The sequence below is a fragment of the Cibotium barometz genome, chromosome 4 (assembly GCF_041138505.1).
Source record: "Cibotium barometz isolate CiBa-2024 chromosome 4, ASM4113850v1, whole genome shotgun sequence".
In the NCBI taxonomy this organism is placed as follows: Eukaryota; Viridiplantae; Streptophyta; class Polypodiopsida; order Cyatheales; family Cibotiaceae; genus Cibotium; species Cibotium barometz.
The window spans coordinates 18,688,242-18,700,931 of NC_141049.1; the positions used below are offsets into that span (position 1 = coordinate 18,688,242).

Consider the following 12,690-nt stretch of genomic DNA (forward strand, 5'->3'; position numbering starts at 1 on the left):
TGAGCTAAAGAGAAGCCTTTGCCTGCGAAACTGGCCTCCTACAAAAAGGATTTTTGATGTTGCTTCCCCATCATCATAGAAGCTTCACATGCATCTAGCTTTTTTGAAAACTTCACTAGATTTTCCGCAATCCTAATCTTCTTTTAAAATTGCATAGCTCAAGTGCCCACCAAATCTCTCATGCCAAACCTAGTCATACCAATTTTGGTTTAGACAAAGAAAGTACAAGTTGTTCCACTTGACTCCTCTCCCAACGGTTTTGCCATTAGCATCCATGATGATTGTGCCATGAACCTTCATGTCACAAGCAGTGACGGCTGCAAAAACTGAGAGATGATTCCTCTTGATATGACATTGAGAGAAAGCTCTCATACATGTTGTTCCACCTAACTCCTCTCCCAATGACATTGTCATTGGCATCCATAATGATTGTGCCATTGCCATCTTGATCAAACTGATCCTTCAGGTCATAAGTAGTAATACCTGTAACAATCGAGAGATTCTTTTTGATATGGGCATCATAGAGGACATCCTTAATTTTCTTAGAAACAATGTTCTTTGAAATAAGAGAGACCCATTGCAGATGTACCGAAACGATGCACAGACTGTTGCTCCACCATCGATGATCCAAGATCCATTAAAAGAAGGTGACTCTGCCTTTGCTGCACAAATAGCTCTATTGCCACAAATAGCTCTAATTTAGCATGCAGTTACCTTTAGTGGGCTTCAAAATGCCATTCTTCTCATATATCCTTCTATATGTGGTTAGGCTTATTGCAATAAAAGCATTTCATCTTGTTCTTCTCCTTTTTATTTGAAGACAAATGGTTTGTCGGAGTCTTTCCCGTTGCCTTTCTGTGTGCTACTACAGAGAAAGTTGTGTCTCGACTTTATGCACACCTCTCCCTCAAGCAACATTACACAGAATCCTCAAAAGATTGTGTTGAGTGTTCAATGAAGTGGCTAGACCATCAAACCTTGGGGGCAACTTACTCAAGTACTTACGTGCTAGCTAGTTGCTTGTCATCATAATCACCATTAGATCACTAGATCTTGTGCTAAAAGTCTTTGTTTTCTGCTTCCTCAAATTGCTCCAAGGCAAGCTAGCTCTCAAGGTTTTGAATCTTTATCTAATTCGATGTATGTCGCTATGGTGACATGTTGAATTCAATGCCATAACAAAATCAATGATAATGGCACACAAAGTATCTGAGTCAATGTCTATATCGTCGTGGTGACATGCTGAATTGAATGCCATAACAGAGTCAGTGATGCTGGTGATGATGGCACATAGAGTATATCTATCCCTTCTCCTCCATGCCAAAACAAGAGTTGTATCTAGTGGAATTGTTTGCATTGAATCACGTGGATTTCGTGTTGCAACCGGTATCACATCGATCCCAACAGCAGCCTCACAACTCCTACACGACAAAATCGCCTTTAATTTGACTAGGCCGAGCCCTTGCAACTTGAACCGTTGTCCAAATTAGCTTACACAAGCTAAAAACTGCTAGAAAGTACCATGTAGATAGAGTGTCTTGAGAAGTCCTCCCTAATCCATAGTGTGGTCTAATCAATCATATCACTCCGCACTTATATGTAGCCTAATTTGGCATGATGCCAAACCTTCATAAGCCATCTCTTAACCATCTGGCATGGCCACGCATCTGTGGTTCTCTAGTTTCTCCTCATAAAGGGTGCCTTACAACATAGAGTTAGCAACAGCTCTCGTGCAGTCATATAGACAAGGGTGGATAACAAATTGTTGCAATCACGAAGAATGGGAACAATCATTTCCATGGTGGACAATGAAGCTTTGGAGAGTTTTACTAGTGTCCAAGACAAGTTTCGAAATAAGTTTGGTGATGTTCTCATTGTGCTCTTACTATCTCCTCTTCATGAATGCATTTGAGTAGATATAACTCTCTTGTATATTGCAACTAGACTAATTGAAGCCATGTGATGCTCAGAGGCAGTTTTCTTTTTCTTTTGCAACTCTCATGGTGAATGCGAGTATTTGGGAATTGTAAAATTTTGTTGTTTTTATCATGTTGCTCTGTTTTGAGCGTGCCTAAGGCTATGTTGGCCTGCAATATGCAATGGTTAGATCAGGAAAACCATGCCAAAATGAGAAATGTCATGAATGTCTCATGTTTTTGGTGTAATAAACCTTCAAGCATTATATAGCCTGACAATGGATAGGCAGTTACAGATTTTGCATATAAAATGTGAGAGTAATGCCAAGTTTCCAACCCTGCAGCTATGCAGGGCGGCAAGCTTCACTGATTTCGAACTCACCATCCACCTGACGAGTCTCATTGGTCCTGGCAGGCTCACATGCCATCTCCCCTCGAAGCATTCTTCAAAGTGTCTCCAGCCTGAACGCAGTGGACATCCTTCACGCGCGATCAAATGAAAAGGAGAGATGTCTGATGCCCTGATAGCAGCCACCCTACCCAGCTTTGAGAGCTATTGCAGGCAGCATGAGCTGTGGGAGGATCTCTTCCTGGTGGTGGGACAAGAGGCGAAGCCACAAGAGAAGCCGTTGGCACCACTCACACAGAGACTCGAAGAAGCCTCTCTCGCCCACCACCACCACCTCCATCACAAGCCCAGTGGATGGTGATACTTGGCCACCCGCTGTCTTCATCGCCATCGCCGCCGTCATCATCATCATCATGGTAATACTTCATTTCCCCCACACAAAAATTTCTTCCTCTGCCCCTGCTGTTTCCTGCCGGGAGTGTTGGAATTCGCTTCATGATGAGCAGCTTCTCCAAACACTTTGCAAAAAAGGACAGCTAGACAGAGCACTGGATGTCCTCTCTTGCATGCACACACCGCCCTCCACCAGCTCTTACTTGTCCCTAATCAAGGCTTGCAGCAAGGTAAAATCCCTCACTCAAGCCAAACAAATCCACACCCATCTCACTCGCCATAAGGTTCAGCTTACCGGTCTCCTTGGTGACTATTTTGTGGTGATGCTGGCAAACTGCGGTGCCATTGAAGATGCTCGCCAGATATCTCATACATTGCCTCACCTTACTCCCCTGTCTTGGACTGCCATAATTTCCGCTTACACAGAACGTGGCAAGGGGCATGAAGCGCTTAAAATGCATCAATGTATGCAGGAAAAAGGTGTGGAGCCAAATACACGTACCTATGTCAGCCTCTTCAAAGCTTGTGGAAGCATACCTGATCTAGTTCAAGGCAAGAAGCTGCATGCGGATGCCCGCACGAAAGGCTTCACATCTGACATCTTTGTTGGAAATACCCTTGTAAGCATGTATGGCAAGTGTGGAGCAATTGAGGAAGCAGAGGATGAGTTTTGTGCGTTGTCCCAGCGCACCATTGTGTCATGGAATGTGATGCTCTCAGCTTATGCCAAGCAGCGTCAAGGAGAGAAGGCTTTACGGTTATATAGACAAATGCAAGAGGAAGGCATGAATCCAGACCAACACACGCTGGTGCTTGCCCTTCAAGCTTGTGGCACTCTTCCAGTGAAGCAAGAAGCTTACTTAGTGGATGGACAGTCAACCAAGGTGGCGTCCTTGGAGATCGTGCAGGCATTACATGCCTATGCCCTTAAGAAAGGCTTTTCGTCCGGTGTCTTTATTGGCAACACCCTAGTGAGTATGTATGGCAAGTGTGGAGCTGTAGTGGAAGCAGAGGATGTGCTCAGTGCACTATTCCAACGCAACGTTGTCTCATGGACTGCAATGCTCTCAATATATGTTGAACATGGCCAAGGAGAGAAGGCTCTGCATTCGTACATGCAGATGCAAGAGGAAGGTACGAGTCCAGACAAGGTGGCATCTGTGATTGCCCTTCAAGCATGTGGCACCCTTGCAGACAAGGAAGAATCCTTTTTTGTGAGGGAAAGAGCAATTAAAGTAAGGTCTTTGGAAATCGGACAGGCATTGCATGCAGATGCCCGCAAGAAGGGCTACACGTTTGACACCCATGTCGGCACAGCACTTGTCAGTATGTATGGCAAGTGTAGCACCAGCGTGGAGGCAGAGGAGGTGTTCGGTGAATTGTCCCATCGTGATGTTGTGTCATGGAATGCAATGCTCTCCACTTATGTTGAACAAGGTGAAGGAGAGAAGGCTTTACGGTTGTTCAGACAGATGCACAAGCAGAGGATGGCCCTAGATGATGTTACATTTATCTGCATCCTGCAAGCCTGTAGTGAAATTGGAACCTTGGAGGTATGTGAAGAGCTTCACTTCAGCATTGTCTCTGCCGGACATGAGGAGTTTCCCTCAGTCACAGCAACTTTAATTCATACATATGGGAGTTGTGCAAGAATGCTCGATGCACAGGTGCTCTTTGACGAGCTTCTCAAGCCTGATATCATTTCATGGACTGCATGCATTGCTGGTTATGCAGGTGAAGGAAATCATGGCACAAATTTGCACATATTTGAGAAATTGAAGGTAGCAGGCATTTGTCCAGATGAAGTAATGTTTACTTCAGTTCTGACTGCTTGCAGTCACACTGGGCTTGTTGTCACAGCCCTTGAGTACTTTGAATCAATGAGGAGAGACTATGGCATAACTCCAAAGTTGAAGCATTATGGTATAATGGTAGACCTCCTTGGGCGTGCAGGTGACTTCAAGAGGATAGAGAACATGTTGGGGAGGATGCCAGTGCAGGCGGATCTGGCAATCTGGTGGTTTTTGCTGGGTGCATGCCGCACACATGGCAATGTAGAGCTGGCAAAACAAGCATTTGATCATGCAGTGAATCTGCAGCCCAAGCAGGCTACTGCCTATATTTTGATGTCAAACATTTACGTTGATGCTGGGCTGCATGAGTGTGCTGGGGAGGTGGAAAACTTAAGACAGAAGCAAGGTGCATTGGAAGTAGCCTGGCTAGAGCTGGATTGAGCATGAGCAACAAGTACACCCCTTTATTGAAGGAGATCAAGAGCAACCACAAGGAAAACATTCGTATTGCTTGCAACATTCTATGAATGAGGAGCTCTTCCATGCCAAGCAGATGGTGATTTATAGATATCACCCCATCACTTTATGGTTAGCAGCTGGACATGGTATCAAAAACAAATGCCTCATGTACCTAAGAGGCCTTGACACTTGTTAACTGACAAGCGTGGCTGAGGGCCCACTGTGGGTGGGGAAAAAGCATACACCATGTCCTGGTGTACCTCATCTTCACACAGCCCTCTGTGCAGAGAGAACAGCAGTCACAAACACGAAGTGCAGCAGATTTTTGGTGGCATTATTTCAAAATCTGTGAGCTGCCCTCTTCAGGATTTGAACGAGGCGCCCTTGGACACATCACGGGCAGGATGGAGATGGCAAGACAGGTTTGCTTGAAACACGTCTGTGATTCAACCCTCCATGTTGGACGTGGAACACCCCATTCAGGAACTGTGTGAAGATCCACCTGCTTGTTCGTTGGAATCTCACAGTCCACATTGCATCAGAACCCTCGATGATACCTTACCTGCAAACAAGTGTGAAGGGCCCCGAATATGATACCTGTGGCAATTATAAATGCCTTATACCTTTTCCAATGCAGCAGTCTCAATATCTGCCAAATTTTTTTAAAGGCTCCCTCACACATCGATAAACACAGGGAGGGTATCTCTTTGTGGCTTTTCTGCATGCATCTGACAAAAATCACGCATCTATGCGATGGGAAAAGCCAGTGTACGCCATGCTATGCAAGCTTGTACACATACCTTTCAATGCACAGACTTGACATGTAGTAAGAGCCCAATTAGCTATATTTGGCAATGAGGGTGCCAGCAGGTCTGTAGTTGTAAAGTGCCATGGTGTAAGGCTGGATAAGTGATGCCTTGCAAATTTGATGAGACAAGGACAATGGACTTTAGCATGCCAATGTTCTCCAATCTCAGTCACAGATAGAGGAACCTGAATAATACTTGCGAATTCAGATACGCACAAGAAACCCCTCTCTCTCTCTCTCTCTCTCTCTCTCTCTCAGCCTGAAAGTGTTATAGTTTCCAAACAAGGCATATGCAATTAGGTCAAACAAGAGCATTGCAAGGAAGAGAGTGTGCAAAGGATCAACATACAAAACTTGGAGTAACACAACAGGATTTTGTAGATGAACTTTGTGGAGGAGTTGGAAAATGTGCTAGTATCTAAACTTCAAGATTCAAGAATAGAAATAAAGGGAATCTCTAGCATTGGCAGAGTGGGTGGACTAAAGTGCTCGCAAAACAAAACTTCACAGGTTGTCATAGCACACAAGCCACCAGGCACCTTTAGTATGTTTGGATTTTGCAATGAACACACAGTTATCACATTCAACACAAACGAACAAAGGTCTCCAATCCAAAATTTTGAAAGGTACAACCATTTGGATTTTAGAGGAGCCTACACCAGCACAGTCAAAACATCAAGGAAGACAGGAACATGGGCAGTTTTCCTAAAACCCAATGCCAGTTGAATTTTGGCCCCCTATATGCGTGCACACTCGACCATGATGACCTTGCTAACCATTTAGGACTTTGATTTTCTTTCCATTATTTCATTTTGGCTTTTAGCATATTGAAGGCCTTTTCATGGTCTTATGCATTATAATCCATCCCATAGACCATATTTAGCCTTGCTGACATTAATCCAATTACTCTCTCTCTCGCATCCCCCCTCCCCCCCCTTGCTGCTTCTTCAGCATAATCATAACACTAAATAAGAAAGCACACAACTTGAGCTCATATATGCACATATGAGTGCATGCATGTGCACATTCATAAATACGGACATGATATCTCAATACATATCGATCAGTCAAAATTAGGCATAAGATTATGAAGCCTATTCTGGCATTTTGATTACAGGTATGAAACATTCATTCCTTACAAGGATGTATGTACTGAACAGACCAGGGGATTAAGTACGAGTAGTATATGCAACTATGCTTGAGATTGACAAAGAAACACCCTATGTCAAGCTTAAAAGGAAGCCAAAAGGAAGATTTAAGTTCATTTTCAAAAGTTCATAAATCATGGAGTGGGGTTAAATGATGGGAGGAGCTTTATTGGGGGACAATGACAGGAGTTTTATCGGGGCCAACCATTTGTGAGTGAGACAAAACATGACAGGATATTTACAGCGGTCTTCGTTTTTTTACAGAAATACTTATGGCAGTCTTATCATCACAGATCATGGGCATGATCAAGTACCACCATATAAGGGGGCTGGTAATGCTTAAACCAAATGATTAGAACTAGACCTCTGATTGAAAGGTTCTAAGGGGATAAATAGTCCGTGGGAGTGTAGGTGGGTTGGTAAGCATTTGCATAGCTGAGTGAAGGGTCCAGTTCAAACCCTGCCTGTTGCTGTCGTTAAATGTGCTATCATTGCCTAATAAAATAGCCTCTCAAAAAAATAAGTTTCTGTTTGTGGGTGCTACTGATCTTCTACATTAATCAACTTCTTGCTTGTGCTTAATCCATCTCTAGCCAAACTTCCTTCATGCCTCCAGCTTCTTTGTTCAAATTCAGGGCCTGGGTTACACTCTCCTTCAGCCTAGCATTGGCACAGATGTTAGACATCAAAACGTAAGTAGAGGCCTGCTTGGGCTGCAATTGAACTGCATGACCAAATGCCTGTTTTGCAAGCTCCAAATTGCCATGTGTATGACATGCACGTAACAAGCACAACCAAATGGTCAGACCAGCCTTCATAGGCATCCTACACAACATGTTCTCTACCCTCTTGAAGTCCCCTGCACGCCCAAGGAGGTCTACCATAATGCCGTATTGCTTCAAGTCTGGAGTTGTGCCATAACATGTGCTCATGGATTCAAAGAGGTCATGCCCTTCAACAATAAGGCCAACATGACTGCAAGCTAAGAGAACTGAAGTGAACGTTAAGTTACAAGGCTTAATACCTGCCATGTTCAGCTTCTCATACATGTGGAAGCTTGCTGCTGCATTTCCTTCTCCTGCATGACCATCAATGCATGCAGTCCATGAAACAATATCAGGCTCCGAAAGTTCATCAAAGACTGCCTGCGCATCTACCATGCTTGCACAACTTCCATATGCATAAATAAGGGTGGTTGCCACTGAGGGGACGTGATCATATCCAGCAGAAACAATGTCAAAATGAAGCTGCTTACACACGTTCAAGCTTCCTGTTTCACTGCAGGCTTGCAAAATGCTAATAAGTGTAACATCATTCAAACACACATGATGCTTTTGCATCTGCCTGTGCAGCCATAATGCTTTCTCTGCTTTGCCCTGTTGAACATATGCTGAGAGCATTGCCGTCCATGAAACTACGTCATGATGGGACATTGCAGAAAACACATTCTCTGCTTCCTCAATGTGCCCACACTTGCCATACATAGTCAAAAGAGTGTTACAGACAAGGGTGTCCGAAGTGTAACCCTTTCTACGTGCATCTGCATGCAATGCCCTTCCAATTTCCAGAGACATGAATTTGATTGATTGCCCCTTCATACCACAAGCTTTGTCCTTCTCTGTAAGGGTGCCACATGCATCTAGGGCAATTCCAAATGTCAGTGGCCCTGACCTCACACCTTCCTCTTGCATCTGTCTGTACAGCTGCAACACCTTCTCTACATGACCTTGTTCAGCATATGCTGAGAGCATCGCAGTCCATGACACGAAGTTGTTATGGGACATACCCTTGAACACATCCTCCGCTTCCAAGATTGCCCCACACTTGCCATACATACTCACAAGGGTATTGCCAACATAGGCATCAAATGCAAAGCCTTTCATGCGGGCATCAGCATGTAATTTCTTGCCCTGTTCAAGGTCCCGTATGCTGCCACATGCTTTGCAGAGGCTAACAAAGGTATAATTGTTGGGTTCCACACCATCCTCAAGCATACATTGATGCATTTTGAGCGCTTCATGCCCACGGCCACAGTCTGCATAAGCAGATATGATAGCAGTCCAAGAGAAAACAGTACGACAAGGCATTGTGGCAGATATCTGGCATGCATCTTCAATGGCACCACACTTAGCGAGGGTGAGCACCAAGTAGTCACCTAGCAAGCCGGTCAGGTGGTTGCTGTGTCGGGTAAGATGGGCATGGACTTGCTTGGCATGAGGAAGGGCCTTGCTCTTGATGCAAGCCTTGAGGAGGGACATGTAGGTGATGGCGGAGGTGGCGATGTGCATGCGGGAGAGGACATCCAGAGCCCTGTCCAGCTGCCCTTTCTCGCACAGAGTTTGAAGAAGAGCCCCATTGTCATCATGTAAACCAACACCCTGCCTATAGTTAACAGAAGAAAAGAAAGACGAGAGGGAGGTGGCATGTTGGTGTGGTCGTGGCAAGGATCCACCACTGTTTATAGAGAAATCTTGCCACAGCCCAGTCTGCCTCTGCCTTTCCTGCTGCTGCTGGCTGGCGCTTCTTCTTCTTTGTTGTTGTTGTTGCTGTTGGGATTGCGATGCCACGCCTGCGAGAGCAAATGCTCCTTTCTGTCTTAGTAGCGATTGAAAGAGGAGTAGCGCAGCTGAACTGGAAACGAAGACCATGCATTTGAATGAAATTAGCAAATCAGTGTTGTTTAAGTGTGGAGTATTGATCTCAACATTATAAAGAGAGTTATTTTTTTTAAGACAAATATAAACAGAAGATTTATAAACACATGGGTATAAAAGGTTTTTGAATATTACATATAGTATTTGAAAATCTGTTATACTAAAATCTGAGTTATGGTCGTAGAGGCCATGAGAGGTTTCTGCATTTGAGGAGGATCCAAGAGCGACGGATCGTACTATAGGCCAAGCTTGTGCCTGCCATAGTCCCCCCATCCAAAGGTGTACCTAGACATCTGTCAACAATGAGGCTTAATGCAGCTATTTGAAAGAGCCCGTGTGTATCTTGTAAGTGTCATGCTTGGGTATGGGGCTAAAGGTGTGTCCTATAGAAGCTTCTTTCGGTGAAAACTCAAACATACTACTTTCTTCGACTCTTGTAATTTTGCTTTCCTTCAAATCTTTGTTCATGTAGCTTGTGTGCAGCACCTCGAGACAAGGGTTTCGGACCAACTTTCGGACCCATAAGGAAGCTAGAAAGTAGTAGACCGAGCTCGGCATGGAGTGAGACTTACCAACCCGGATACTACCGGTCTCATAGAAAGACGTGATGAAAGGCTTGTGGGAAAGCCATTGACCAGATCGACACATGATCTCAAAGGGCTTCCAAAACCTAGTATTTGGCATGTCTTCAAAAGTGACCAATTTGTGACCGTGGAAGTATTTGACCATGCCGTAACATCTATCCGCTGTAGCAGAAGTTGGGACCTTCATTGAGATTGAAGACCAACGCTCTTTGGTTGTCCATTGGTTCTTGAGCACCTCCTCAAGGATGAGAATGTGGCTACTATAGTGGGGGCCAAGTATCTAGGTGCAAAAGAGGCCATTAAAGTTCTTCATTCGGAGTTGCATCTCTGTGGTGGTGAGTGGTGTGGGGCCATCAATGTATGGGAAGTTGTAGATAGACCCTTTTCCTTCTATGTACACACACAGGAATTTATGCAACAACCACCTTCTTTGGATTGGCATGTACTTGGGGTCAATGCGGACTTCTCTCGGTATGACCCTGTATTCTCGCCACATTTAGTGATCACTGATGAGGAGATCTCTAGGTTGGACTCCTATGTGACCTGCACACGTGGGTAGTAGTCCCTAGGACCAACCACCTTCTTTGGATTGGCATGTACTTGGGGTCAATGCGGACTTCTCTGGGTACGACCCTGTATTCTCGCCACATTTAGTGATCACTGAGGAGATCTCTAGGTTGGACTCCTATGTGACCTGCACACGTGGGTAGTCCCTAGGACCAACAAAGTCCCAGCCTCCTCTAGTGTGCCATGGGTGGTCTCGAACTTCCATCAAGCAATGGAAATCCATGTTTCACCAAATGACAATGTCGAAAGGTGTGTTGGTGAGAAATACAAGTGATGAAGGGTGTGAGAGAAAGGGGGAGTGTGAACCTTAGAAGAAATATTTGTGTAAGGCCTAAAAGGGTCTTTATTAAATGTTATTGAGATAAATTGAGAAGAAGAAGTAATAAGGTAGATACAAAAGGTAAACTCAAAGGTGAAAGAGTAGATTACATATGACATAAGCAATGATGTGTAAAGGGTGTGTCTCTTGGAGATGGAAAAGAGTAAATGTCCCTTGGAAAGTAGAAAAGGCCAAATAAAACATGAACACTTTGGATGTGTCTCTATTTAAGAGCCCCAAAGCAATGCAATTATGTGTGGATTTACAATGAGAATTAGACTCTTATTTATGCTTATTTTGTATATTCCTTAAAATGTATTTAGTACTAATTATTCTTCTTAATTGAATATGACCATGTTGACTTGCTATGAGCCTCCTTAGCTTAGCAATGGGCCCTGTAAAGGCCTTCTCTCTCTTCCATGAATCACGGAAAGTGCAAAAATAACTATTGTGATAAACTTGCAGAGGTTCATCCTCCAAAAATTCACATGAGCAAGCCCTCAAATACATGTAGAGGTAGAGGAAAATCGTCATCTAAAGGACGTGGTGGTCGATTAAGAAATCAAAACCAGAGGCAACAACAACCATAAGAAAACTAGTCTCGTTGGCATGTACTTGGGGTCAATGCGGACTTCTCTGGGTACGACCCTGTATTCTCGCCACATTTAGTGATCACTGAGGAGATCTCTAGGTTGGACTCCTATGTGACCTGCACACGTGGGTAGTCCCTAGGACCAACAAAGTCCCAGCCTCCTCTAGTGTGCCATGGGTGGTCTCGATCTTCCATCAAGCAATGGAAATCCATGTTTTGATTCACCAAATGACAATGTCGAAAGGTGTGTTGGTGAGAAATACAAGTGATGAAGGGTGTGAGAGAAAGGGGGAGTGTGAACCTTAGAAGAAATATTTGTGTAAGGCCTAAAAGGGTCTTTATTAAATGTTATTGAGATAAATTGAGAAGAAGAAGTAATAAGGTAGATACAAAAGGTAAACTCAAAGGTGAAAGAGTAGATTACATATGACATAAGCAATGATGTGTAAAGGGTGTGTCTCTTGGAGATGGAAAAGAGTAAATGTCCCTTGGAAAGTAGAAAAGGCCAAATAAAACATGAACACTTTGGATGTGTCTCTATTTAAGAGCCCCAAAGCAATGCAATTATGTGTGGATTTACAATGAGAATTAGACTCTTATTTATGCTTATTTTGTATATTCCTTAAAATCTATTTAGTACTAATTATTCTTCTTAATTGAATATGACCATGTTGACTTGCTATGAGCCTCCTTAGCTTGGCAATGGGCCCTGTAAAGGCCTTCTCTCTCTTCCATGAATCACGGAAAGTGCAAAAATAACTATTGTGATAAACTTGCAGAGGTTCATCCTCCAAAAATTCACATGAGCAAGCCCTCAAATACATGTAGAGGTAGAGGAAAATCGTCATCTAAAGGACGTGGTGGTCGATTAAGAAATCAAAACCAGAGGCAACAACAACCATAAGAAAACTAGTCTCGTACAGGTGAAAGATGTTAAGATGTCAAGCTCAACATGAGCTGACACTCATGAGGCGCGTGCATGACTGTTCGACATTTACATCACTGGTGGGTTTGGTAGCTCTGGCACCAACATATCTTCGCTAGAGATTCTACAGCTGGACTACACCGACTAGTCCACACACCTACCCACTCCACTTAGCATGTTCAT

At 43.9% G+C, this 12,690-nt stretch overlaps 2 protein-coding genes across 2 annotated transcripts; one reads left to right on the forward strand and one right to left on the reverse strand.

Annotated features, from left to right (window-relative positions):
• Positions 1-2,981: 2,981 nt before the first annotated feature.
• On the forward strand, positions 2,982-4,892 carry LOC147638992 (pentatricopeptide repeat-containing protein At4g35130, chloroplastic-like). The gene has a single exon (XM_086793171.1). The coding sequence runs from the start codon at positions 2,982-2,984 to the stop codon at positions 4,890-4,892; it is 1,911 nt and encodes a 636-aa protein (XP_086649297.1).
• Positions 4,893-6,809: 1,917 nt separating this feature from the next.
• On the reverse strand, positions 6,810-9,532 carry LOC147638993 (pentatricopeptide repeat-containing protein At4g13650-like). Its single transcript, XM_086786330.1, has 2 exons — positions 7,362-9,532; positions 6,810-7,330 (listed from the first exon to the last, which is right to left on the reverse strand). Exon 1 carries the CDS (start codon positions 9,512-9,514, stop codon positions 7,445-7,447), a length of 2,070 nt encoding a protein of 689 aa, XP_086642456.1. The 5' UTR covers positions 9,515-9,532; the 3' UTR covers positions 6,810-7,330; positions 7,362-7,444.
• Positions 9,533-12,690: the final 3,158 nt, after the last annotated feature.

Coding starts and splice junctions, on each gene's coding strand:
- LOC147638992 (XM_086793171.1), top strand. CDS start 2,982: ATGCTGGCAAACTGCGGTGCCATTGAAGATGCTCGCCAGATATCTCAT.
- LOC147638993 (XM_086786330.1), bottom strand. CDS start 9,514: ATGGTCTTCGTTTCCAGTTCAGCTGCGCTACTCCTCTTTCAATCGCTA.